Raw genomic sequence first — 27,612 nt, forward strand, 5'->3', positions numbered from 1 at the left:
TTCCCCACAAGACATAAGTGCTTTCACAGAAACTTCCAGCCACATCAGGAGGCCTGCAGGACTGAAAAACATTGCCCAGGCACCTGTCCCTCTGTGATCTTTCCCTCTAAAACCCGTAACCCCAGTGTAATCATGAGAAAGACATCAGACAAATCCCAACTGTGAGAGCCTATCTCAAAAAATAATAAATACAATAGAAGTTTTTTTTTTTTTAAATGTTACTCATGGAGATAACTGCTAGACAAAAGTCTGGAGCCAGGTAGTAAGGTGGGGCTGAACTGCAACCAGAAGCCTGGGGAAAAAGGTCCACCCTGTTTCTCCCCTAGGCCCTTTGGGAGCATCGTGTCCAGCAGACTGGTGAGCCAGGAGTCTGCTCTACAGTAACCAGTACTCCTTTCCCCAAGCTTAAGCCACACATAACCTCTCTGAAAGATCACCTCGGCATGATATTCACCTCTCTATATGGCCAAACACCTGATCTTATCAAGCCTGTGTGTACAAGCAGCTGAGATCCCCACATGACCTTGAGTCTTACCTGGTGCGTACGCTCCCTGGCTCAGCTGGCCTGCTGCACACCTCACCCAGACCTTCCTGCCCAAGGGACCTTCTTTCTTTGATGTTCACCCAACCATGCAGGCAGGACCAGCTACTCCACTGCCCTCACAGCTCTACCACACATCTCTTCTGCTTATGGGGGCTTGCAGGCTTCCACCTCCCACTGAGCAGGGCCTAAGCACTGATTAAACAGAACATACTTGAAGTAGAGAATGTAAGGTTGGGAGTGGTAATAATATTAGTATAAACAATAATGATAATACCAACAATAATAATAGTAGCTACTTCTATTGATTGAGAGCTGTTTGTTCTTAGGATATCCTGAGCTTCCCATCTTGTAGCCCTTATCATGTTATTTCAGTAACATCTAACAGACACCTCTTTCAACAGAGGGAACTGAATGCAGGGATTGATTTCCCAGGTGATTAAGGAAGGTGAGAACTCAACCAAGATTGGTGAAGTAACCCAGAGATTAGTAACAACAGGAAACTACCACCAGCCCTAGGCTCAAGGAACAAAGGGAGAATGCAGTGTGGCCTGAGCCCAGGAACCAGAAGGAAGAAACAGAGAAGAGATTCAGCCATCACCAGGGAAGCCAATATCTCAATTCCCCGCTTCCTTTCACCTACCAATCTTTCTCTAGTAACTGCCATTGGCCAAACCCAGCCAAAAGCTGTCTGGTTGTAGGAGCTGAAGAAACACATACCTTGGGGTTCATACTATTTGTCCCCCAACCCACCCCCACTGTGATACAGAGCATGGCAGCCAGGCCCAGGGCAGGCACACACACCTCAAGGAAACTGCTTGTTAATCACTTGTATCCTGGAAAAGACTGTCTGAGGCTGTGTCTGTCCCAATCACTGTGTCTCCAGCTGTTTGGCATACGGTTCACCCTTAAATACATGTTAAAAAACTAATAAAGTCAAGTTACCCCTATTTTTTAATGAGGAAATGAAGGTTCAGGGAAGCTAAGAACTTTGCCCAAGCTCACAGGCCAGAAAGTGCAAAACCAGGACTCGTATCAGAGCCCAACTCCCTCCTTCATACCATGCTTTTGTGTGTGGGCTGCCTACCAAAGGTAGACCAGATGAAGCTGTGGAGTGGGGACTCTTCATAAGCAGGGAGGGGCAGCTGATCCCTGGCAGAGACTGGAGGAGACACTGAGTCAGGGAAACCACAGACACTGGCATAAGCAGACAGGTACCCTCATCCTGGACACTCCACCTCTGAGTGCTGGAGGCCACTTACAAACCCGAGAGAGCAGTGAGTGTCCTGTGTGTGCATTCAAATCCCGCCGAGTGCATCTGTATGGAGGTGAGAGTGTATCTGTATGAAGCAAGGGCTTGCGTTCTCCCCAGTGTAGGAACATGCTTGCTCCCCTTTTCAGCTCTCTACCCCTCCTAAACATGGTGGAATTAGATGCAAGCCCAACAGATCCATATTATCATCGTTTTCCATTTAAATATACTTTTTAAAGCCTGTGGCCCACATCACAGCAGGCTGGAATCCAGGCAAACCTCCTCCTGCCTGTGGCCTGAGATTAGTATTCTTGTTGCATTCTGCAGCAGCACCACTGAAAGTTATCAACAGGCAGACAGCCAGCTTTCAATCTCGAGAACTGCAGCCCGCAGATCGCAGCGGCACTTGCAGACATTAGAGGAAGATTTAGAGACCCTCACACTCGCCGCCAGCACTAAGCCTCTGTAAGGCACCTGATGGCATGAGACTGGGGATTTCCACGAGAAAGGGAAAGGAACAGACACTTGGTGTGAAAATGCTATTTCAAAGTTGATGCAAAATATTCCATCCTAGACAGGGGCATTCTTCTCTTTGGCTAGGGTCCATGCCTGAGGGTGGGTACTGTCTGTCCCTCCCCAGCTCCCCTTCTACAGGCCCTCCAATTGTGGGGTCTCCTAGAGAAGACGCAGGAATGGAATGAGGATGTTCTTTCATGACAGTGAGCGAGCAGCCATGACTGAGGGTCCTTTTGGGGGTCAGGGTTTTCCATTCAGGGCCAGCCTTTTCCATTCAGGGCCAGCCTTATGGCTACACGACGTACCACGGGAATATGATCTATACAGCTGCACAGGCCCTGAGATTGGAAAGGCCTCAAGCTTGGTTTAATGTTCTGCCTTTGGTGTGTAGAAATTCTAAATAACTTTTACACAAGGGTCTTGCATTTTCATTTCGCACCAAGCCCCACTAATTATGTAGCCAATCCTGGTTCCAGCTCTTTCAGAAGAGAAAGACCACAAAACGTGAGGCAGCTCTGAAAGCTCGTGTCAGAAAGTAGCTCTCATCAAGACCCAAATGCTGCCGGTGTTTCTCTTTATTAGAAGACATCGGGTCAATGCATGGCTCCGTGGCACCCAGGTGACCCTTGCTGTGTGTTGCTGATGTGGGCTCCCTCTGAGGTGAGGAGGCTGGAAGTATCACTGTCCAGTGTAATGGGCCTCTGCCTGCTGGCCTCTGCTGGTTTCACAGGCAGCTCAGGACCATGCGGTAAAGCCTCAGTGCCCCCACTTATCCCCTTGTCAAACCTAGCCATTCAAAAGCAGGGCCCAGCTCTCTGCTGGCCGAGGCTGCTTCCAAAGCAGAAGCACAAACACAGGCCATCTTCAACCCAGGGAGAGCGGGCAGGAGTCCAGCCTCCTCACAGCTGACCATGGAGGTGAGGAAACCCAGCAGGAGGGGTGAGGAGCTGCTCACCTGGTTACCGCTCTCCTGGATGATCTCACCCCTGGCATCTTCTGCTCGGGCTTGATCTCGACAAACCAGGTGAACTGTGCCACCTGGTGGAATTCAATGAAACCATCTGTGAGTTACAGCGAGAGCTACAGAAACCAGCTCTTCCTAATGAAAAATGAAGATATATGGGCTCACAACTGACACTCTTCTGTTAAACCTAGATGGGTGGTTCCCAGAGTTAAGAGCAGCAAGGGTGATTGCGAGGGAGGTACTGGAAACTTATTGCCTATCTGTGCTGACAGTGTGTCTGGAATAACATCCTGATTTTTGAGGGCCTGAACACATCAAGGATAAGCAACATTGATCTGGGTCACATCTGCTTCCCTAGCATCTAGCATAGTAGCTGACCCAGATGTGTTAAACCTGGCTGCACTTTAGACTCACCTAGGGAGCTTTTAAAGATCTAGGCAATAGGCCCAGGCCTGGGTATGTTTTACAAGCTCCCCTGGTGATGTAATGTTCAGCCAAAGTAGACAGCCACTTGCATAGCATGTAGTAGAGACTCAAGTATTGACTGAATGTTGAATCCATCAGCAGCCCTCATATTATCCCAGCAAATGCCACACCATCATCAATCAAGGTCAATTTAAAGCAGAATGCCTTCGCCGTGGCAGCTAAGAGTGAATCATTATGGAGTCTGCTTTCTTTACTAAAAATCACCCACTTGATTAAATGGGGTGTTTCATGGGAGGCTACAGGCTAACCACAACACTAGCCCCTCTTCTCTCTCCTCCTCTCCATACTTCAGAGTGCTTCCCAGCTGCTAAGATGCAATTAATCCTCTCCCTGACTTGGCAGATAATTAAATAAAGCTTCAAATGATATAATAGTCCCCTGAAAAATGCCTAACTTGGATTTAGAGAGAGGAAAAAAGAAAACATCTTCAGCATCTTAAAAAGTGATAAATTCACAACCTAGTTCCCCACCTTCTGCTGGAACATCCATTTTTCCTGAGGAAGCTCTGGAGAGATGCAGCAAACTTTTCTAGCCACTGCAGAGCCATTTGGTGACCCAGGATTGTTGAGCTCATGCAGGAAATTCTGGCATTTACCATGAGGAAGCCTTCTGCTGACTCAAGACTTTACAGTGCACCTGAAGCACCTCTTTATAGTCAAGGTTAGGGGAGGGAAGCGGGAGGCTGCTCTAGCCCTGGAGGCTGGACCCCAGCAAGGAGGAAGTTTAGTTCAATGCACTCCTCTCTCCAGGTATTTTGGGGGCCTTGGTTCATAACTACCATCCACATCCAAATTGCAGTGGACTTCGAGGCTCTCCCTCCACCTGTCTCTCACCCCAGGAGATTCTCATTGAGAAGACACGAGTTAGAGACCAGGTGTTTTGTTTTTTTTTTAAATTAAATTCCACTGTGGATTCTGATGTCCAGGGTTTGCTTGAGCCCCTCGCTGTTCTTAATCAGAAAACACTGGGACACGTGGGCAGGACCCCAAGCTCACCTGTGAATTAATTAAGTGTTGAGGAAAGGGCTCCCATTGCTCTAGCCACCTGGAGCTCAAAACTCAGAAAGCTGGCAGCTGTGCCCAGAACCACGGGATCGCCATCCAGGACTTCCTGACCTGCCTGTGACACAGGGTGCCCTCCTCAGTATGGACCGGCCGCAGTCTGGCCATGGGGCTCAGTGGACACATGTGTTAGCAGCTGCTTACCTCGCTTGGCGATTTCAAGGGCAGTTGCTTTGCCAATGCCGCTGTTTCCTCCAGTGACCAAAAAGACTCTTCCAGGAACCTGGACCTCCAAGTCATGAGGGACAAAGTCTTTAGATGCAGATTCATAGCCACTCCTAGAAAGAGCAGACCCACGGGAAGACCAGCTGTAAGGAGTGGGGAACACAAACCCCTGCAGGAGAAAGCCTAATTCTAGGATGGGCATTATTGCTGTCTCCGCCTCTCCCAACACATCACGAAACTCCTTTCTCCCTCACCCTCCCTGCTCTCACAAACACCACTATCTCAGGGCCTGCATTTCCTGGACCATGATCTTCCCAAACTTTTGAAAATATTGGAGATTCCAACATTTTGGCATCCAAATTGTCTTCCTCTGACTGCCCCGATCCTGGGGAGTGGCAAAAAGAAAAAAAATCCCTTGACAGATGAATTGCTCTTTTCCCTTTTGTGGGGGGCAGGTTTCGGGAAGCTTAGGAGACCATTTGCATTATGCTTATTGCATTGCAGGACAGATATCCTTGCCTACTTGGAGAAATGGGGGAGATTTGCAAGTAGGGAATAAAGGAGGAGGACGGTAGAGTTATTTAAGCTCTGCACCCATCAGAGGAAGCCAAGGCTCCTTCAGGGACACAAGGTGTGCACTGCACAGCTCTAGGGAGTGCCATTCGGATCAGAATGATGGGATATTTGTATCTGCATTATGATAATGTTCTGGCAGGTGGCAGAAAAGCATATTGCAGAAGAGATATTTTTTCTGATTTGCACAAGGCATCATATTGGATAGGTGCAACTGTGAGTTCCTTAACTGTTTCTTTCTCCCATTCCTTTTGCAATACCTCTCTACCTTTACTCTTCTAGTATTTCCTGGCTATGAAATTGGCTAAGGGCAGTGGTGGCAGAATGGTGGGGTTGGCAGGAGGAGGCCCAGAGGGCAGACTCTGCCCACGCACAGGCAGGCTGGGGTCTCAGAGCTTACATCTCTCACCCATGGAGCTGAGAGATTTCTCCCCTGCAATGCAGGATGGGACTCTGATCTCAAGGCTCCACAGATGCTGAGAGCCCTCCCACAGGACCTGTTTACAAAAGGGTAGCCAACAGCTGGCCTCATGCCCCATGCCCTGGTACAGCACAACTGCCAGTTACATGCTCTGGAACTCGGGGAAGTGGCCAAAGGATGTTTATGAGCTTGGGTTTGGTTTGAAAGTCACTGCCACAGGGCAGGCATTGCCACTTGTTTCAGTCAAGCCAGATGTTCTTAAGAGAACAAGAAAAATGTTCCTGTTTTCACCATCTGTAACTCACCAGAACATGCAGGGCAGCTTAGAGAACACCCTACCCATTGCTTCTGCTGTGAGTGGCAAGCAAGACTTCTTATTCCAAAGCCTTCCTGAAAGGTTGACTTGAAACTAAAAAATATCAGTAACAAGGACTTGAACAACCTGAGTTTAAGTCACAGCTCAGCCTCTTACTAGCTGTGCAATCTTGTGTGTTGACTTAACCTTTCTGAGCTCTTATTTCCTCATCTGCAGAAAGGGAATAATAAGAGATACCTCTTGGGCAGCCTAAATGAGATGCTGCGTGTAAGGCACTTATGACAGCACTTAGAACACATTAAGAGCTCAATAATTAGCAGTTGACATTATTATTTTTTGAGACAGAGTCCCACCCTGTCGCCCAGGATGGAGTGCAGTGGCGCAATCTCGGCTCACTGCAACCTCCGCCTCCCGGGTTCAAGTGATTCTCCCGTCTCAGCCTCCTGAGTAGCTGGGGTTATAAGCGCCCGTCACCACGCCCGGCTAATTTTTGTATTTTTTAGTAGAGATGGGTTTTCACCATGTTGGCCAGGCTGGTCTCGAACTCCTGACCTCAAGTGATCCACCCACCTCGGCTTCCCAAAATGCTGGGATTACAGGCATGAGCCACCACACCCAGACGACATTATTATTATCACTATTAATAATGACAGTACCGTCCATGTTCAAACTTGAGCTCATTTGGCCCCCAAGCCTTCAAATCAGTAGGGACTTTGAGAGCATTTTAAACTACAAAGAGGAAACTGGAAGATTTTTTTTCCCCCTATACACAGACATGAGCCCTGGAATCTCTGTGAAAGGCTTTTCCGGTAGAGGCAAGGGCCTGAGTCAATGAATAGAGGCTTAGCTAGGAGGAGGCATTGTGGGGAATGAGTGAGAACTTCCCAAATACAATAGAGCCAGAAAAAAAGCAGTCCACAGGGAACAGGCCTGAAGAGCCCTTCTCCAGGGGCAGGAAGCTGACAGGCTTTTCTCTGTGATACCCAGCCAGAGGGGACATTAGCCTCTGGGCTCCACGTTGATCCGTATTAGAGACGAATGTTTGCTGAGGCTGGCTCCTCTGGGTTAAACCTCTTCCTCAAACTCCAGGCTGGGAGTGCTGCCAAGCAGGCAGTACCAGCCTGGCCTGCAGGACATGTCCCCGCCCTCTGTCCTCTGCCTTGGATCTTGCCTTCCATACAAGAATTCCATCCTGGTCCGATCTGTTGTTAATAAGACTTGTCTTTTATGTACCCTGCCCCTTATTGGGGCAGCATTTTATTTTCACAAACTCTAGATATCAGTCTCTATTTTTCACACACACACACACACACACACACACACACATACATGACTTTCCCAAGGTCACCAGAAGGTAGGTGATCAAGCCAAAGGCCGGGTGTTCCATTCTTCAGCACGCAGCCTTGGTGCCAAAGGGCAGTCCCCAGACAACCTGCATCGGCATCACCTGGAAACCTGTTGGAAATGCCCTGCCTACTGACTCAGAAGTGCCTGCTTGGCAACCTGTGGTTTCATGTGCCTTGCCGGTGATTTTGACTCAAGCTGAGAGGACATTTGTACTTACTGTTTCCTGAATCTAAGGTGACAGGGATGGGGAGGAGGAAGCTGGCAGGTGTCCGTGTCTCCCCACACCCTCAATTTACCCAAATATGAAATTTGCTTAGGACCCATCCACACTTGCCCAGGGTTTACAAGTCTGTTTAAAACTGCCCCAGGGAATTATTAGGTTCAGCAAAGTTTAGGAAACAGTGATTAGATCCTCCTGCCTTAGGAGCCCAATATAGGGAGGCTTTATAAAAATCCTTGTGCCAAGAGAAACGCTGTAAACTCTCTCCGCGCTCTCACACTGAAGTCAAAACAAGGTTGTTGTTTTTCTCTCCTATTCACTAAATCCACAACAGCAGGAAAACCCATCTAACTTTGCCAACTGCCTTCCCCTCCCCTCCCTTCCCCCACCAATCTGTGGTGGATTGGGCCCCTTGGCCTCACTTCTACCTTCCCTCAAGGTGGGGAAATCAGAGCGAGAGTCCCCGGAGAAATTTTTACAGCCTGCTTTCCTTGGGGCCCACCCCGGGTTGGAAACTGACTCAAGCTTTCATGCTGTGTAATGTGGAAAAATCCAGCAATTAATGGTCATTGCCAGAGGACACCCCTTTGAAAGAAAGAGGCTGCCACTGTATTCCCCTAAAAACAGTGGGACAGGGCTCACTCCCCACCATTCTCTGCAGCAGGGGCTCCTGAGACAGAGCTGAACTTTCCCAAAACGATGTGGGGTGAAGAGAAGGGAGTTGCAACTCCTACCTCCCCTAGGAGTGCTGGCCAGGTTGCCGTGGGAACTGATAAAGCCCCAGTGCAGGGAGAAGCCTCTCAGAGGTGAGAATCACCTGGGGCATTTGGATGAAATGCCAGTCCAGGCCCCTGTGCAGACCCACTAAATCAGAATCTGTAGGGATGGGGCCTGAAAACTGGGTACTTTTAATTCTCGCCCAGTGATTCTGATGTGCAGACAGGGTTGACAACCAGCGGTTAGCCTAATCAATTCTAAGAGAAAACCTCCATCTCTCCTCCGTCACAGGAACCTGTCACCTCTTAAAACCACAGTGAGGTGGAGAGCCAACTAGGGCACACTGAGCGTGGTCACGGGGCGACGAAACCATCAAGCATCGTTCCCCAGAAGCACACACTGGGTGCACGGCCACACTGGCCGGAGACCCAGACTGGAAAGTTCCAGCTGGAGCCACAGGTCGCAGTCCAGGTGCTGCATCTTCTTAAAGGAAACACACCCAAAGGTACTAGGACAGAGCCTTGGCTAGCGATTTAGATCCAGCCCTATCTGACGCCGCCAGCAGCACAACGAAGACACTTCCAGGAGCACACCCAGCGGGGCGCCGAGGTGACGCCCAGGAGGCTCGTTGGCGCCGGGGCCGCCTGACGTCAGTGGGACGGCCTGGGCTTGGGCGCGCCACAGCCCCGCCTCTCGGGCGCCAGTCTCGGTCGCGGGCGTTGAGGGGCTGGAGTCTGGCGACTGCCCCATGCCCAGCCGCGGGTCGCTAGACGGCAGGCGGTCCCGTCGTTCTGGACTCGCTTAGTCGGCCCAGCGAGAGGGCGAAGGAGCCGCGGGCGCGTCCCCGCCAACCCCGCTCGCCCGCGCCGAGGCGAGCCACGTGACAGCCCGGGGCCCCGCGCCCCGCGCCCCGCCGCGCCGCCTTACTTGGTGTACTCGCGCAGCCCCTTGGCGAACCACACGACGCTGCGGTACAGGGACGTGCCGGGCACGCCGCACGCCGAGCCCCGCCGCGCTCCGGGCGCGGCCTCCGCCCTGGTCCCACCCCCCGGGAGTCGCCGGCCCTGACATCATCCCGGTTATGTAAGAGCCGCGGCTTCCGGGTCCTTGCTCCACAGGGAAGGCGAGGGGTCTCGGGCCGGCCGGTCGACTCCGCCCAGCCTCAGAGGGTGGAGTGAGGGCGGACCGGCCCTGGTGGGGGCCGCAGTCGAGGTCCGCAGTCCCCTCGGGGTTGAAATCGGGCATCGGCGCCGTTTAGAGAACACCGTCCTGCTGGGCATGACCGGAATGCGAAGATGGCCCTGCAACGCGCCTCCTAGAATTTGGTTACCTAGAAAACCATGTAGAATAAAACGACGAGGCTTATGATATTTAAAAGACTTCTGCATCGAATTGGTGTTATCATAAGGGTTATTTTAATAACTGGCGTTCTCTAAGTTTCTACACGTGTTGGGGGATGCAGTACCCTGCCACATTTCCCGTCTCCAGCAAGCGCAGTCAGATTGGCGACATTGCAGGCAAGAGGCAGGGCTGGGGCTCCTACCCGAGAAGTAATTGTCTCCAAAGTCTGGACTTTTGCCACCCAGCCTGGTGTGACTTCATGTAGTGCCAGGGAGAGCCCCTTGATTTCCCCCAAATCCTCATCAGCCTCCTTCCACCCAAGCCCAAATGAACAGTGTAAGAGTGTGGTTGCTGCGTGAACCCAGATCTCAGACTAGTCATCCAGCCCCATTATGTAGGACTCAGACACCCCTGTCCACATCTAACCTCCAGCCCTAACGCCACATTAGAAATGGGGGTCTTACTGCTGCTGTCACTCCTAGTCACCCTGTTACATTCTATACCGGTTTACCCAAGTCGCCCAGAGAATGGGCCCCACTTACATAAGCTGAACAGAGACCAGCTGCTTTAATAGCCTCATTACCTAGGATATAGGATCACTGTCCAACCTCACTCCACAGTGGGCAAGTTTTTACTTCAGAATAACTTTTGAAATAAATTTCCCCAGAACAGCTCGCCCCTCCAAACAGGACTCTGAGGCTCCACTACGTTGCTGTTATTCCTGACAGAGTGATGAAAGGAAATTTAAACAAGTGGCATTTTGTAAAACCACCCAGCCTGGTGTGACTTTCAATGCCTGTCCGATTTGGCTGGGGAAATATTTTAGATCCCCAGGGCTACATACTGTTTTTCATACCCTCCTCTTTGTGTCAGTGATGGAAAACGTGTCAGTCTGCTCTGAATCTCTCTGACCACCTCAGGAAATAGGCTTTTGGCTCACAGAGAGGGGATGAGAAATAGTTTTGAACCACCAAGTCTCTTGCAGGTTGTCAGCAGCCCTTTGAAGTAAAAGTGTGGCTGCAAACCCAGCTCTTTGCATTAGCCAGGTGAACCTGAGCATGCTGCATACGCCCTCAGTCTTGGTTTTTTAATGTGTAAAATGGGGATGAATATGCGCACCTCGTGGGGTTGTTGTGATTAAAGGCATTCATTATAAAGAGCTTAGTTTCATACGAAGTGATCAGAAATGTTTGTTTCCCTCTTTAAGTTTTCTTCTCATTCCTTTCTCCCCTGCGCTTACAGCCATGCAGTGTACATTCAAGAAATGTTCTATGAGGGCATGAGGTGTCCAGTGTTGGCCTCAAATCAAGCATCCACGAGGTAGTTAGTGTATACATTATATACACTTAAAGAGGAGGTCTTGGGAAAAGCCAAACCCTGTCTCAAAATGAGCTTCCACTCTCACTTGGATGCCAAGTAACACGCGCAAACAAACAAAGGGCAGTATGGAGTTCACAGGGGAATGTTCCCGTTTAACTGGAGTCAGCCGAGCTGGATTCTAGTCCAATTTCTGCCAGTTATTCCCTGTGTGACCCGTGTGATAAAATGTATAGAAGTCTTAAAGTGTGCCAAGCATTGTGGATTATAGCACTTAATTCTCACACTGATCCATATGGTTACTCTTGCTATTATCCCCATTTTACAGATGAGCAAACAGAGAGGTTACATAACTTGACTCAGGTCACAGTAAATACATGGTGGAGCCAGGCTTTGAGGCCAGGTAGTATGATTCCAGAGCCCACACCTTCCCTGCTGCATCATACTACATGAGGGCAAGTCACTTAGCCTCTGGGCCTCAGTTTTTCTCATCTGAACAAAAAGGGGGCCAGACTAGGTGACATCCAGGGCTCCTTTCAGCTCCAACTTTCTACACATCTAATAAGAAAATTACATATGGATGCTAAATAAGTTAGGCCCAGGGTGCTTTTAAGAGAAACGTCAAAGTGGGTAGGGTTGCTTCATTTCCCAGGGGTGGAAAGCCACTAAAATATTTCTTCTGTGTTCCTGGTTCCAATTTGCCACTCAAAAAGCCAAACAAAGAAATCATCCTCCAGAGTTCCATTCCAATTGATTTAGATCCCTGAGGCTAATTTTGACCAGAATGGAAGGAGAAGCAGAAGGTGTGGAAATCCATGGCTTTCTGCACAACAGATACACATGATGAAAAGTCTGTATCGTCTTACACACACACACACACACACACCAGTGTTCATATCGCCTTCCACTGAAGCTCATACCAGTTCCTCTAGCCAAGTTGTCATGGCAACACCAGCTGCCAATGAGATCATGGAAGACAAGGTCATAATGGCAATGGAGCCTTAATATTTTACCTGGCAAAGCCACTTAGTTAATAAGATGAATAACCATAAATCATAAACTCATAGGAAGCCAGGCACCATTCATGTACATGTTTAGTGTACAATTGGGGGTGGGGAATGGAAATGACAGCGAAGGAAAAGGAACAAAAAGGAAGAGAGGATGAGGCAGAGAGCGGAGAAGAAGGTCTCTGATGCCGATCCTTATTTTTCAGTATGGACCATGCACAGGTGCTGACCCTGCCTGCACATGGATTAAGGAACTGGGCTCTTTTTAATGACAAGAAGTGGGGGGGCAGGTCATGGGATCCCAGCCTCAATCACAAAAGCCTTATCAGAAACCCAAGGTGACTGCCTTCTGGCATTCACTCCTAGCAGAAGAGAGCAGCAGCCCAGGGAAGAGGTATGTGGTAGATACCAGCCCGCCCTCCTCCCCACTCCACAGCTGACACAGTCACCGTGTAGAAAGGCCCTTCTGGCTGCCTCCCCATGTCCCTCGGTGCCCATCATCCTTTACAGACTGGCTTGCCCCAGGGCTGTCTGTTGCCCATCTGAACCAACTTCCTACCTAACAAATCAATTTGATTTAGGGGTTTCCTTCCTTTCACAAGAAGCTAATCACAATGTGGGCCTCTGGCCAGAACCTTGGCAGTGGGGAGCTGAGGCGGGAGACAGACTCAGTTTACATTGAATGCTTTCTGTGCCATTGCATTTTGTACCATGTGCATGAATCACTGACTTAGATTTAAAACACGCAGAGATCCTCCTTTCCCCAGCCCTGTGCACCCTCCAAGGACTGCAGACATTCGCAGTGAGAGATGGGTCCAAAGTGGGGCAGTAGTGAAGCCAGGGTGGTCAGCCTCCACGTAGCCAAGTTGATGGAGAAAGTGATTTTCCACAAACGGGACTCGTGTTCATCTTAAACTCTCATGCAGCCTGCTTCTAGGGCTTCGGTTTTACGGCAAGCAAGTTCTGTTCTGAGTGCAAAAGCCGTGGGCTTTCTCTAGTGGTGCCTGGGGCAGGAGTAGTGCGAGAGCATGCAGGCTGCTTGGTGAGGTGGTTGTAGCTTGCCCTACCCACACTGTCTGTACCAGCTGGTACCAACCGCTGGCCTCAGGAGAAGGGCCACCTACACAGGCGGGAGAGGGATGCAGACGGAAGGTGGGAACTGGGATAGTCAGAAGGCCCACATTCAGCTCTGAGGCATCTTCAGAAAAGATACTTTACCTCCGTGAGCCTCAGTTTCCCCTCTACAGAGGAGCATAACAGTCCTCACAGCATTGTAATGAGGGTGAAATAAAGAAAATTTTCTCTTATTTAACAAATGCTCTACCTACTATGTGCCAAGCACTGTTTTAATCTCCTTACAAATGAAAACGAGGCACAGAGAGTTTCAGTGGCACATCCAAGATCACACGCATCTGGAAAGGGGCAGAGCCAGGATCCCAGCCTGACGATCTGGGTCCAGATGCCACATGCTTAACCCCTTCTCTATAAGGATGAGGGACATGTCCCATGGTGGCGTCTCCTCATTTCGTCTTTTAGTAACTTCTGTGGGACTGGAAACTTCCACTACTGTCCCCTCCCCTTTTTTGGTTGGTTGATTTGTTCTTGGGTGTGACGGGGTAGCTTATAATTCCCACAGTTTTTTGTACCAGCATTCCTCCCACTCCCAAACCCCTAAGCCAGTGGCACTCAGAGCTGGGTGCTGAGCACTGCAGTCACTAAGAGTGACACTGGGTTTGCAGCCTGGCCCTGCATATGCATAGAATGACCAAATGATCCCGCACTGGCCAGCTATTTAATATTGAGCGACTGTGGAGGCTTGGGAGGACTGAGGAATACATTACTTATTTTTATTTTTGACTATGGTAAAATACACACAACATAAAATTTACCATTTTAACCATTTTTAAGTGTACAGTTCAATATTAAGTACATTTACATTGCCACGCAACGATCCATCTTCAGAACTTTTTCATCTTATCAAACTGAAACTCTGTACCCATTAAACAAGAACTCCTTATTGCCCCCTTCCCCAGCCCCTGGTAACCACCATTCTACTTTCTGTCCCTATGAATTTGACTACTCTAGGGACCTCACCTAAGTAGAATCACATTTTGCCTTTTTGAGGATGGCTCATTTCAGTTAGCATCATGTCCTCCAGGTTCATCCATGTTGTAGCAAGTTTCAAAATTTCCTTCTTTTTTAGGGCTGCATAGTGTTCCATTGTGTGTATACACCACATTTTGTTTATCCATTCATCCATAGATGGACACTTGGATTGCTTCAATTTCTTGGCTATTGTGAATAATATTAATATGAACATTGGTGTGCAAATACCACTTTAAGACTCTGATTTCAGTTCTTTTGTGTATATACCCAGAAGTGGAATTGCTGGGTGATATGGCAATTCTATTTTTAATTTTGGGGGGACCTGCCCTACTGTCTTCCATAGCTGCTGTGCCACGTTATGTTCCCACCAGTATTGCACAAGGGCTCCGACTCACCGCATTCTTACCAACTTGTTATCTTCGGAGTTCGTTCCCTTTTTTTATTTAATAGCATCCATCCTGATGCGTATGAGATGGTACCTCATTGTGGTACATTATTAATTTTTGTTATGTAACTTAAAATACATTTTATACTTTCTGCAATATTCAGGTGTTGTTTCTGTCTTGTATCTGTTGCTGAATATATCTCAGTTGTAGGTATTCACACAATCACATGATATTGGAAGGATAGTTTGGTCCTTAAGTAGGTGGCTTTGATTTTTTTTGTTTTGTTTTGTTTTGTTGTTTTTTTTTTTTGAGACGGAGTCTTGCTCTGTTGCCCAGGCTGGAGTGCAGTGGCGCGATCTCGGTTCACTGCAAGCTATGCCTCCCAAGTTCACGCCATTCTCCTGCCTCAGCCTCCTGAGTAGCTGGGACTACAGGCACCCACCACCATGCCCGATCAATTTTTTGTATTTTTAAGTTAGCCAGGATTGTCTCCATCTCCTGACCTCGTAATCCGCCTGCCTCGGCCTCCCAGAGTGCTGGGATTTTTTAATGGTTTCCTTGGCGATGGTGGGATTTTGTTGACTCTCACACTTCTGGGGAACATAGAGAATAGCATCCACCCTAATCAACCTCTCTCCTCTCAGGAGCTCGATGCATCATCGCGTCCAGGTGAGTCTCCCTCAGGTGCATCATGTGCCTAATCCAAAGGCCCTGCAACAAACTTCCCCAGGAGCCCGGTTCAGCCAGGGGCCTACTTAGGTACACGACAGGAGGAATGGCAAACAGTTTCTCAAACTGACCTCTCAGCTGTTCATTTGTCAAAATACAGTTTCACATTACTGCTTTTCCCATTTTGATTCACAGAAATGAGAGACCAGGCAAGTTACAGAGGATGCGCCTCTTAAAATGAGTCCTATGAATACATGTTAGTCGTGTTTGAGGCAGAGCTCTGCGCTGATAATGGAAAGAAATCCATGATCCAGGAAGTAGAAAAATGCAGCTTGCCGAATAATATGAATAGTCTCACATAATTTCTTTTCTTTTCTTTTTTTTTTTTTTTTGAGACGGAGTCTCGCTCTGTCACCTAGGCTGGAGTGCAGTGGCGCCATCTCGGCTCACTGCAACCTCTGCCTCCCGGGTTCAGGCGATTCTGCTGCCTCAGCCTTCCAAGTAGCTGGGACTACAGGCACACGCCACCACGCCCAGCTACTTTTTGTATTTTTAGTAGAGACGGGGTTTCACCATGTTAGCCAGGATGGTCTCCATCTCTTGACCTCGTGATCCGCCCACCTTGGCCTCCCTAAATGCTGGGATTACAGGCGTGAGCCACCGCGCCCAGCCTAGTCTGACATAATGTATGTAAAAAGTACATATATTTATGCTTAACGATACATAGACATATTCCAAAAGGATACTACAGAATTAACACTGGGTACCTTTTTGGGGACCAGGAGTTGGGGGGGGTGCTTCAAATCTTTTACTTTTTACTTCATACTCTGACACGATTTGAATCTCTAGCCATAGCATGTATCACTTTTATAATAAAAATAAAGCTTTAAAATCGTCATTTTAGGAAAATAAAAAGGGTTGTAAAAGGGGATATACTAGTAATTTATGTCATGCCTCCAGCTGTGGAGAAATAACCCTGGCTTAGACCGGCTTCCCTGGAAGCAGAGTCTGAGATGAAGCTCTGGGATAAGGGATGTGTTGAGGGTGTGGTCTTGGGAGAAACGAACTAGGGTAAGGGAAGAAGCATTGGGGAAAGGGAAGCACTGGGAAAGGATGTGGCTTTCCACGAAGCCGTGCTTTCACCTGATCCCGCGGGCAGCTCTGGAGCATAAATGCCTCAAGTTTGACCTGCCCTGAAACAAGGGAGTTGGGCTTTTCCTCCCTCTTCCCCGACTCAGCCCTTAGCTATGGCTGTTGGTGGGGTGAACTGGGAGGGGGGAGAACTCTCAGGCTCCAGCTGGCTCCAGTCAACCAAGGCGGCCCCCACAAAAGGGTGCAGGTGTGCGCCATTAGCGCCAGCACCTGCTGCTGGGGGCGGGAGGGGATGCTGGGCTGACAGAAGGGATCCCAGGGGAATCTGGGCTTCAACCCCTTTCCCCAGTGACTTGGGAATCGAACCCAAACTGGCTTCCTTATAAACAAATGTATAAACTGTAAATTGATGTAGGAAATGTTTTTCTTTTCTGTTTTCTTTTTGATGGCCATGGAAAGGTACAGGCTACAGGACACTGTATTAAATAGCAGCTTAAATAAAAAAAGATATAAAGAGTAAAAAACATCAGTTTGCAAGAGTCCGATCAGACAGCAAGAGTTTTGCAGTGGTGGGAAAATCACTGGAAGGCTGGAGAAGAGGATGTGCCAGCCTGCTCTCAGGAAGCAGGCGGCGAGGGTTCTGATCTGGCTACTGTTAGTGGTCAAGAAGACTTTTTTATTTTTTTTACTTCCTTGACAATGTATATCTCACCACTGATTACATCTCCCTTCCTACATTGAGAATTTGAGGAAATTCAAAGACAGATTTGAACCCAGGACTAGATAACCCAGGGAATAAGGCCAAAGAAAGGCAGGGGTGGCTCTAGGAGGCTGTATTCTAAGGCCTACAATTCTGTGGGCTGCCTTGACATCTCTGAGTCTCACAGAGGCCCAAGGGCTTAACTGTGAGTTCCTCTGTGAGTTCCCCTGCCCTCACCAGGCATGCCCCTGACCCAACAGGCAAGGTCTCCCACCTGACCAGTCCCCTGTCAGTCACCACCCCTCACCCAGGCACCAACCTAATGGGTTTCACCTCACTGCCCGTCTGTGAAATTACTCAAGCAAGACAGGAAACTCCTCCCATGGGAACACAGGGTTACCTGGTCCTCTTGCTACTACAAGGCATGACCCCCATGGCCCCTGCCAGTCCACTCTGTTCCCAAGTGCAAGCCCCATGTGGCCCTGCATAACATGCTGTGTCCTCCTCCCCCAGGCAGTGAGTCTAGTGACTAACAAGCTGCTGTCCATCTCATCTGTCCAGTGGGGGAAGGGGTGCATTTGGGCTTCTCCCAGTATTTAGGACAGGGACCCCTCCCTCACCAATAGGGTAAGTAGGAAGTGATCAGAACAGAGGGATGTTTTGAGTCACAAGGCTTTTTGGAAACATGCTGTATATGCAAACTCTTAATACCAGCAGCAAGCCCCAGTTGCTTTTCCTTTGCCTATGAAGCAGCGCTTACTTCTCTGAACAATGCAGCAAGTTTTAAAAGCTGACTGGTATAACAAAGGAAGGAAGTGTCTTAGAGAAAACAACAGGGCTGGATGAGGTGGCTAATGCCTGTAATCTCAGCACTTTGGGAGGCTGAGGCAGAAGGACTGCTTGAGGCTAGGAGTTTGAGACCAGCCTGGGCAACATAGTGAGACCCCCATCTCTTAAAAAAAATAACCCACAAAAAACAAAAAACCAACCAACCAAAAAAACCTGACTGGGCATGGTGGTGTGCCTATAGTCCCAGCTATTCAAGAAGCTGAGGTAAGAAAATTACTCCAGTCCAGGAGGTCAAGGCTGCAGTGGGCTTTGATTTTACCACTGTACTCCAGCCTGAGTGACAGAGCAAGACCCCATCTCTTAGAGAGAGAGAGAAAACAACAGATGTATTTGGAAACACTCCTCTCTTACTTCTCTTCTGCTTGCAATGGCAAAATGCTGTCTCCTGGGATATCCAAGATAACTTAGCTGCTGTGATGCTAGGCTAACCTGAAAAGTGAACTACTGAAATTCTATCTCTAGAAAAGACAAATTAGTTGTCTTATTAGTGCTATACTTATAAAAGATAAATTATCACTAGGATTACTAAGAAGAATTTTCTGTTAGATCATTTTTCTCGATTCTCCACTACAGACTCATCTACTCACCTGAGGATTATGAGTTTTATGGAGCAAAATTTGCCTAGAACAGGTTGTCAGCTTCTGTGGACACAGTCTACCCTCAGGAATCCCATTGGAAGAAAGAACAAATGAAGCATCCCAAGGACTGGAGGATTATCTTCCCCCAGGGTATTCAAGGAAGACACTGGGGAACAAATTGAACAAAGTTTATTTCATCAACAATGAAAAATGCCTAGAAGGAAATGAAGCACAAGATTCAGTTACACAAAGATGAAAGCTATTGACCACTTGGCCACTTCTCATACTAAAAGAGAAGGAAATAACACGAAGTACTGGAAATGACATTATATTGTCCTCATGGTGACAACCAGGATGGGCCCGACATAAGCCAGTCCAGGCTGTATGTGTGGCCTGAGTGTACACATGCGGTTTCTCTGGCCACCGAATCAGAACCAGCTGGGCCCCACAAATCAGTCTCTGGGGGCTGTGATTCTGCATTGCAAACAAGTCCTTGGGTAGCTCTGAGGGTTCACCAAGGTTTGAGAACCACTGGTGTGGCTGACCCCAGTAAAACGGTCCCACTTTTACTGCTTTCAACTGTCATTTACATAGATTCAGGCAAAGAATGGTTTTTAGAATGATGCCCTATGTAGCAAATAAAATGACCTCAACATATAGTTTATCTTTGCTGCAGTCTTTTCTCAGATGGGAACAACTGATTATCCCTCTCTGCCACATAATTTGTTTCCTTGAGGTTTCATAGCATCCAGAAAGTTCAGGTGTTCCCATGTCCACTTCCCATTGCCTTGCCAGGTTCCCATAGAGGAAGACAGCTCTTGGGCCAGTCTTAGATGGGCATTTTCATTCTCCAGGTATACACAGCACATTTCACACCAGTGTGGAATGCCTGCTTCAGGCCATGCCAAGGATTATAACTTCTTCTATAACCAGGAACTTCTTACACTCACCTCCAGCTCAGTGAAATTATACTAAGAGGTGATCACTTAAAGGGCATGCAGCTCAGCCCTTCCAACAGTCTGGATGTCATCCCTGGATTAAGCCAGACTTCAAAGAATCACAGTTATAGACCATTTGCCTTAGCCCCAGAGCCTCTTTCTTGAAATGTGCCTTATCATAACCATCTCACCATCTCCTGAGGGAGGCCTTAATCAGTTATCATTCAAAGCCTGCTGCGCTGAAGATGTCACCCACTGAACCACTCAGTGTCCCCTCTATGAATGGATGCACATGAACATTTTCTTTAGGATCTAACCTGTTTCTCCAGAAGGGGGTAATTTTGTTTTTTAGAGATAGGGTCTCATTCTGTCACCCAGAGTAGAGTGCAGTGGCACAATCATAGCTCACTGTAACCTCAAACCAGGGAAGATGTGTGACCTAGACAAAGAGATCATCACCTCTTCCTTACCGCTTTGGTGACAAAAAAATTCAAAGCTAAAAATATAGTCCAGATTTTAGCAATTATTTAGGACCTATGACCAATATTCTCCATTGCAACTGGGGGTGGGCTGGTGGGGTGCATATGAGAATTAGCACACTTCATCCACCACTCCCTCTGGGAAAAATTTCTGCAACACTCTGGTGATACTCATGCCTACCAGAAACTGGGAATGTCCAACGTTTGAGACCTAGCTACTGATGTATCCAAAGCACTAACCAGTACCTGCCATCTGCTAACAGAAATCTTCACGCCCATGGTTGTTCACAGCTCTTTCTGCCTTTGCCAAGGCCCTCGCAACAGAAGCCTCAGAGGCTTTCATGTGGGAGTCATGCAGGCGTCCCTGGGCCCAGGTCTTTGCTGCTCACAGATGTCCAAGCATTGGCTAAGTGACTGGGAATGGCTGACGAGTCATGGACTGGGGAAAGGAGGGTGGGAGAGGAGCCCATGGAACTCCTGTCCACCCCAGTATCATAGCCCACAGACTCTCCCCGGACCCCAACACAGAGAGGGCAACATGGGACACAGTGAGGATGGAATCGGGCATCATAGGTGAGGTAGGATCTGCAAACTGCACACCCGCTGGTCTTCTGCCATGGCTCAAGTGAAAATGAAAACAGAAACTGCCCTTGGGGACGGGGCTAAAAAAGGGCTGTTCTTCCTTTGTCCAGCAGATGGCACACCAAGCACTTTCTTCTCACCTGGGAGGAAAGGGGGACCAATGGTGACTGCCCGGGGAGTGCTTCTAAACTGAAATGGGAAGACCCCATGGGACTCACGGGGCCTTTCTCTTAAAGCTACGGAGAAGAATGAGCCTCTTGGTTTGAGCTGACACTTCTGATGAAGGGAGGTGCCTCCATTCATGGCCACTCAGGGATTGGCTTGATGAGAAAGCACGAAAACTTAACAAAGTTAAAAAATAAACACAGCTCAGCAGTGTGTAAATATACAGAAATGCTATGCACGTGGCTGAGAGAAGCACAGTTAAGCAGGTGCCACGCACCCCTGGGCACTGCCCTAGAAACACTCATGACAGCATCTTCATACGAAATTCTAAAGCATGGGACTTTGCCCATAAAGAGGCTCCCCAGCGAGCACTGACAACAGACCTGGACTTCATCTCTCAACAGCGGCGGCCAGAGGGAAGGTTAGTGGTAACTGTTCGGTGTCATCCTGGACTTCCAGCCATCTCAATTTACAAAAGGCTTCCAAAGCCTAACTGGTCATTAGGTTGAGAAGCTATTATTTAATATTTAAGCTCAGAAACCAAAAACAGCTACACTGACGGCACCCCAACTTGTGCAACCTGTCCAGAAACATACACAACTGGTTTATGCCACCCAGCCAGCTGCAGATCATAGAGAGGTATATGAATAGCCAGGGGCAGAGACAGACTCAAGGCCAAGCAAAGAATCTGCAGCAGTGGCACACGGTACACACGGCGCTGCACTCCGCAATGCCTGTAGCAAGCCAGCCCGCCCCCTAGGTGGAAGCTACTGCTTTGACGTTGGTAGGTTTTATAGCTGACCTTGGGATGTTCCACCCATCACATCAAACCTATCTGATATAGGGCTGGAAGAGATTGCTCCTTCACTTTCCCAAAAGGCAGCTAGAGTCACTAAAAGAATATCTTTTTCCTTTTAATAACAAAAGCCATCATAGCGAGTGAAATTAAGATATATCTTGTTTGAAAGTCTGTGCACTTTCTCTAACTTCAAGGTGACCATGTCTGAATGACAGCAGCAGTAGCAACAACCAACCTTGCTTTTGCAGCAGTCATTGAAATTGCACTATGATTTGAAAAGGTCTCCCATTCTTTGCCTCCCACACTTCATACCCTCAAAAACAATTACCCCTTTGAAAACTCTTGTGAGAACAAAATTCCCACTCTGAAAAGAGCAGAAGTGATTTCCCCATGTCTAGGAAGGCAAGAGTTTCTTTAGTCTGCTATCATATTCAGTGCATTTGGGTGGCTTTTTAAATGCCTTCAGGGAAGGTTTTATTACCTTTATGCCCTTCTCCTGAACCTGTGTGTGTGTGTGAGTGCGCGCGCGCGCACGCATATGCATACATGGCATGCTGGACAAGGCAGCTGTCAGTCTTCATCGGCAGCAAGTCTCCACCTGGAGCACAGGTAGACACAGCCGCTGCACAGCAGGAGCAAGACCAGCACGGTGTGACTGAGCGCCAGGACTCCGACTGCAAAGAGGTACAGGGTTTTGTCACAGTAGTCCTGAGGCTGCTGGAAAGGGGGAAGGAAATCAGGCAGGTACACAGAAAAGACCCAGTAGTTTCCCAGGATGAACCAGAGGAAGAGGAAGAGGCTCAGCAGGAGGTGGATGTAGTATCTGTGTGCATTCTGCCTCCAGGGGTATTCGTCATCGTCATCGTCATCAATCACCACAGCCTTGGACAGCAGCCGCCTCATCCTGGTGGAGTCGTACAACAGGAGAGACACCTGGGGTGTGGTGGGGAACCAGGGTGGCAGGGCAGAACAGCAAAATAGAGGCGAAGAGAGGGGATAGAAGGTAGCGGTGGCGGGGTGTTGGTAGGGAGAGAGAAAGAGAAGAGAGAGGAAGGTGTTATGAAAAGTGAACACACTGGAGTTAGAAATGCCATCAAGCAGCAAGATTTAATTTGAAGAATGAGAATTAAAACTGGCAAGAATGAAGGCATAAATTCATCGCCAGCATCCTCAGTGGCGTTTTCCTTTTAGATGTGTTTGTTGGTTTGGACAAGGGGTTAGCTGGGATAACTCATCTCTGCATCAAGGTTCAGACTGACTCTCCCCCATATTGTGCTAGCACATTTGCACCCACACATAACGTAAAAATGACACCTGGTCCGCATGCTAGAGGACCTTGAAATACATCCCTCTATCTTGGGAGGAACCCCCAGCAGATTTTCCCTGGTACTTCCAGGCCATGTAACAGGCTTGGCCGAATCCAGGTACCGTGAGCCGTTTCCTCCCCACCCCAGCCCCGCCCAGCCTGCTTTCTCTCTTCTTGGAAGTTTGTACCACTCCCCATCTCAGGCATCTGGAATTCCCAAGTGGGGCTGTGGACTGAGAGTGTTGTCCCTTTTGTCCTCGTACATCTTTCAAGTCAAGAGCACAGACCCTTGTCCTTGGAGTGATACTCTTGGGGGACAAAGACCATCTGGGCCCCTGGTAGATGGTCCCTGACTCCAGCCTGACACGCTTTTGAAATTCTGCTCCCACTTGGTTACACAAAGCACCACGACCCACCGGACTCTAATGGGCCACAAATGCCTTTGTCACAGGGGAGCACACTTTCCCCCGGAAATGCAGCGGTGGAAGGACACAGGTGGTCTTTGCTAAGGAATCCCTTAGCAGCTCCCTGTCTTCTCTGCCTAGCAACTTGATCTGTGATGTTTTTGAAAGCCTGGCCTGTGTATCTGCTCTCTCTGGCTTCCTAGGCTGCCTACCTCTCCTGAGGCCATGCTCATGGCACCCTTAACCCTGGAGAGCAGGGCATTAGAAAGAATCCTTGGATGACAGAGGATGTGGCCGACTGGCAGAGGCAGGGAGAGGTTCTGAGCTTGAGTGAAACGGAAGGGCAAGCAGGAGCCAGGAGATACAGCTAACTGGGCTCCAAACTGTAAAGAGAGGCAAGGATAAAATAAAGAGACAGATGGGAACAGCGAACCCCACGCTGTGCCTATGGATAGGTGATGACTCCAGGTTTGGACTTGTCCCATTTAAAATTCTGGATGGAAATGCAGGGCCTAGTGGACTGCAGGGGGCAGAGTCAGAGCCTGGAGGTGAACAGAGAGAGGTGAGGACTCCTGGCGGAGATCTGGGGGTTACCCATGAGGAGGTGATAGTGACTCTGGGAATGGATGTTGTACAAAAATAGACCCCGGTGCTGGGCAAAGCGCTTGACATACATTATCTCAATGAATTCTCCCAGCCTGAGGCTAAAGGTACTAAATAAACATGGGCGCAGGACCAAAACTGGAGCCATTGGGCCAAAGTGTCAACAGCAGTTTTCTCTGGGTGGTGAAATTTACAGATGATTTTGATTTTCTTCTTTGTGCTTATCTGCATTCTCTGATTTTCCACAATGGAGAGTTATTACTTATGTAAAGATACAAAACCTAAGGAGAGTGGTTAGTTCAATGCTTGGTATGTGTGATCTTTAATGTCCATCCTAGCCTGGGGCTGCGTATTATCTCTGTTGCCCAAATGAGGAAACTAAGGCTCAGAGAAGTTAAGTCACTTCACTGAGATCCACAGTGAGTAAGATAATGAGAAGGGCAGTGGTCCACACCTCTTTGACCACTGTCTACACCACAGTACACTGATGATTAAATCGGAGGAAATTAAATTGGAGGGTTCTCGCCTAAGACTTGCAGCCCGGCCAGGAGGTAGAACATCTCCATAAGAAAAGGAAAGTGAGGCCTTGGGGGAGTTCAGAGAGCCACCCACAGTAGAGCTGACTCATCCAGGGAGGGCTGCCTGGAAGAAGGGGCATACTTGGGACCCCTATGCAGAAGAAGAGGTGCGAGGGTCCTCCTCTGAGGGGGAGTGGTGTGGCAAAGGTGAAGGGTGGTGGGTTTAGGGTAGGGGAAAAAACAATTGCCTGTAGTAGGTTGGCTGACGGTGGCTGTGTGGTTGGGAAAGCCCAGGTTGAACACCAGCTCTGCCGTTTCCTCACTGTAAGCTGGAACTGAGAGTCCAGCTCAAGTTTCCATCACTCAGATGCATTTCCCTTCCTTGCAGGGCCCCATTCCTTGGAGGCATTCCCCCACCCACCACGTGTCCACAGATCTGGCTGCCCTCCCAGGACAGGTTCTTGGTTACAATGATGCCAGGAGAAAGGAACCAGCCCCAGGAGAGAGCCGTGGCAAATGGGTCCCACTGCCCAGGCTTCCTGGAGCCACCTGGCCCCCTTCTCTCCCACTAACCTTTGAGGTTGTGAGCTCTTCCAATCAATGACCTCTTAAGTTAGCCAGAGTTGATTTTTTGTTCCTTGTAGTCAAAGAATCCTTCCTGAAGCAAGTACCTGCCTCAAAGGGGCACGGTGAGGACTGAATGAGTTCCAAATGAGGACAGAGCCATCAGCATGGCATCAGCAAAAAGCACGTGCTCACTAGGGGGTAGCAATCGCCAACAGGAAGGGTGATGTGGGAAGATGAGGAGGAGTGCAGGGTAGGCAATGGTCACTGAATCCGTGTTTTGGAAACTGTCTTTTAACATGACCCTCAGTAACAAATACATTTTATGCCAGGTCCTAGTCACTGGGTAACTGCATGTCCTTGTTGGCTTAGAGAAGTCCTGGTTTATGCTGTTGTTCTGGCAGGATGATTATTAGAGCCCCCTTGTACTCTCAAAAGTGTCCCAGTTAGGATGATAAATTACACGGTCAACTCACCCAAACACACGCATGTCCATATGTAAGTATCACACAATACTTAACTTACTAGGCACTCTAATTTTCTATTTTATTTTTTAAAAAGCAGGTCACAGCCTACTTAATTCATTTCCTGATCTTTTAATGGGGCATGACCCTCAGTTCTTTCTGGTAGCTCCATGAAATGTCAGCTCACATCTCTTCAAGTTTCTCTTCATAGAATGCAATACTGTGAAGCTATCTGATGCATTTCACGAAGGATGTTGGGACCCCCTAGGCAGGTTGTGAGGTTGAATACAAACCATCATTATCACAGGTAAACTTCTGCCTCTGAGGACTCTAATCCTGTTTGCCACTGCTCTAATGGTTATGGACTCACTGTATATTACCTTGCCATCACGAGCACAAAAATTTAATTTGGCTTCAAACGGTTTTAGATTGCCGGGGCAAAAAATCAATGCTGCTTATTAGGGCCTTAGTTTGTTCATTAAAATAAATTACCTTTGGGTCCTGGGCTGGTTTTCAGAAAGGAAAAGTTTGCTGTTATTAAGAGGAACAGACCCCACGGACAGTAGCATCTCTAAAGGAAAGCTCCACTGGGCAGCTTGACGATGAGGCAGTCAAGTGAGAACAGGAGAGGCAGAGGTAATCACTGCTGAAAACGCTGCCCTTGTTTTAAGCATCTCTATGGCACTCAAACTGTCAGAGCCTTCCCTTAGCACTGTGGGGGCCATGGGGAAAATGTGGCCCCGCTGAGCCAAGAGCCTCTGGGTTTTCTCGGAGCTGAACAGAGTCCCGGGTAGATCCTGTGGGGATGTTGTGATGGGGATGATTGTGTGTATTTGTACGATTTAGGACACTGCCCACCAGATTGCTGTTAGGAGATGGGGACATTTAACAGTGAGGTTACCTCAGACACAAAAGCCTTCTAAGGTTTGCCCCAAATCAGATGTCTCCCACGACAGAGTTGAGCTTGTGGCTACCAATTGCATATGAGAACAGCAATTTTCAAGACGTTCCTTTGATGTCTTAGATCAACAGCATGACCAGCGCCACTGGCCAGGATCTCTCCAAGGATCCCCGCACCAGAAGGCAGCTGGCAAAGAAACCCAACAATGGGTTCGAATGAGAGTTCATACTTGGCACTCTTGACTCAGTTTTCTCTTGTGTTACGGCTTTGTTTTTATGAAACCATCTTGGGAAAATGGATGCTTGTGTTTTCTGGCTTTGATATAGAAAGTAGTGAGGTGGGCTTGGAAGGCTGGGAAGAGTTGTTGATAGACAGAGGCTGACCTAAGCTTCTCTTGGTAGGTGTAACATTTCTGTGGGCCAGGGATCTTGAAAACAACTGCAGGCTATGCACGCCCCTGATATTTCTTCTTCAGTTGCTTTTTCTGTTTAAACAAATGTCAATACAGCCCAGAAGCAGATTAACTACATAACTTTGAGAGTCACAGAGAAGCACTCCTACCTCAGGCATAAGAATACTTTAATAGTTGATTGATAACTGCAGCCAATTAATCCTATGTTAGTCAATTGAGAACTAGGAGGTATAGTTAAAAGCAGAAATAGGAACTGCTAAATCAAACATAGTTTAACCAGATGCAAACCCTGCCTTCAACAGGAAGCTTTTTTCCTCAAAAAAAAAAATAAAAATAAAAAAAATAAAAAAAAATAAAAAAAGCAGCAGCAGCGCAGAGAAAGACCATGATTTCACTGGCTGAATTCAATGGTATTAACTGGCAGTCAGGGACTCCTCTGCATCAACTCTTGTCAGACCAAAGCCACAGCTTAGCACATTGAACTCGACAGCAGGAAGGAAGCTCTTGCAAAGATGCACAGCCCTGGGTAAATGCCCTGCATCTGGAAAAATCTGTGTCTCTGGAGCTAGCCCCATCACTTAAGCAACCACGCTTAGGGGGAAGTTGTTTTGGCTCCCCTGTGAATAGCAGGCAAATAACAGGTGCATTCCAGGATACCTGTGAGTTAATTTCTACAAGGACTACAAACAACAGATAAAGATACGTTACCTTTAAGGTACCGACGATGCCACCCACTAGCAAATACAAAGGAATGAGGGGCTGTATAGGGCAGTCCTCCAAAAATTTCATTCCTACATAGGGCAAACAGAAGAGGATTGAGAGAAATACATTCAAGAGCACAAAGCCCGGTTTT

General features: G+C 48.3%; 2 protein-coding genes across 4 annotated transcripts in view; both read right to left on the reverse strand.

Moving 5' to 3' along the window:
• The window catches only part of TMEM272 (transmembrane protein 272), a 78,115-nt gene that overhangs the window by 27,381 nt on the left and 23,122 nt on the right, over positions 1-27,612 (reverse strand). The window contains exons 4-5 of one of the 3 annotated variants that reach the window (XM_054446337.2): positions 27,468-27,550; positions 18,798-22,520 (exon numbers count right to left, since the gene is read on the reverse strand). In XM_054446337.2, the coding sequence (XP_054302312.1) occupies positions 22,158-22,520; positions 27,468-27,550 (446 nt within the window). In that variant the 3' untranslated portion in view covers positions 18,798-22,157. Of the gene's footprint in view, positions 1-4,964; positions 5,099-18,797; positions 22,521-27,467; positions 27,551-27,612 lie in introns of those variants that run through there. The other 2 variants (XM_063650897.1, XM_054446338.2) reach the window with 2 other exon arrangements.
• Positions 5,086-27,612, reverse strand: part of ATP7B (ATPase copper transporting beta) — a 217,646-nt gene continuing 195,119 nt past the window's right edge. The window contains exon 24 of the mRNA XM_054446318.2: positions 5,086-5,098. The gene's annotated coding sequence lies outside the window, so the exon portion shown is untranslated. The remainder of the gene's footprint in view (positions 5,099-27,612) is intronic.

This window comes from Pongo pygmaeus, chromosome 14 (assembly GCF_028885625.2).
Source record: "Pongo pygmaeus isolate AG05252 chromosome 14, NHGRI_mPonPyg2-v2.0_pri, whole genome shotgun sequence".
NCBI lineage: Eukaryota > Metazoa > Chordata > Mammalia > Primates > Hominidae > Pongo > Pongo pygmaeus.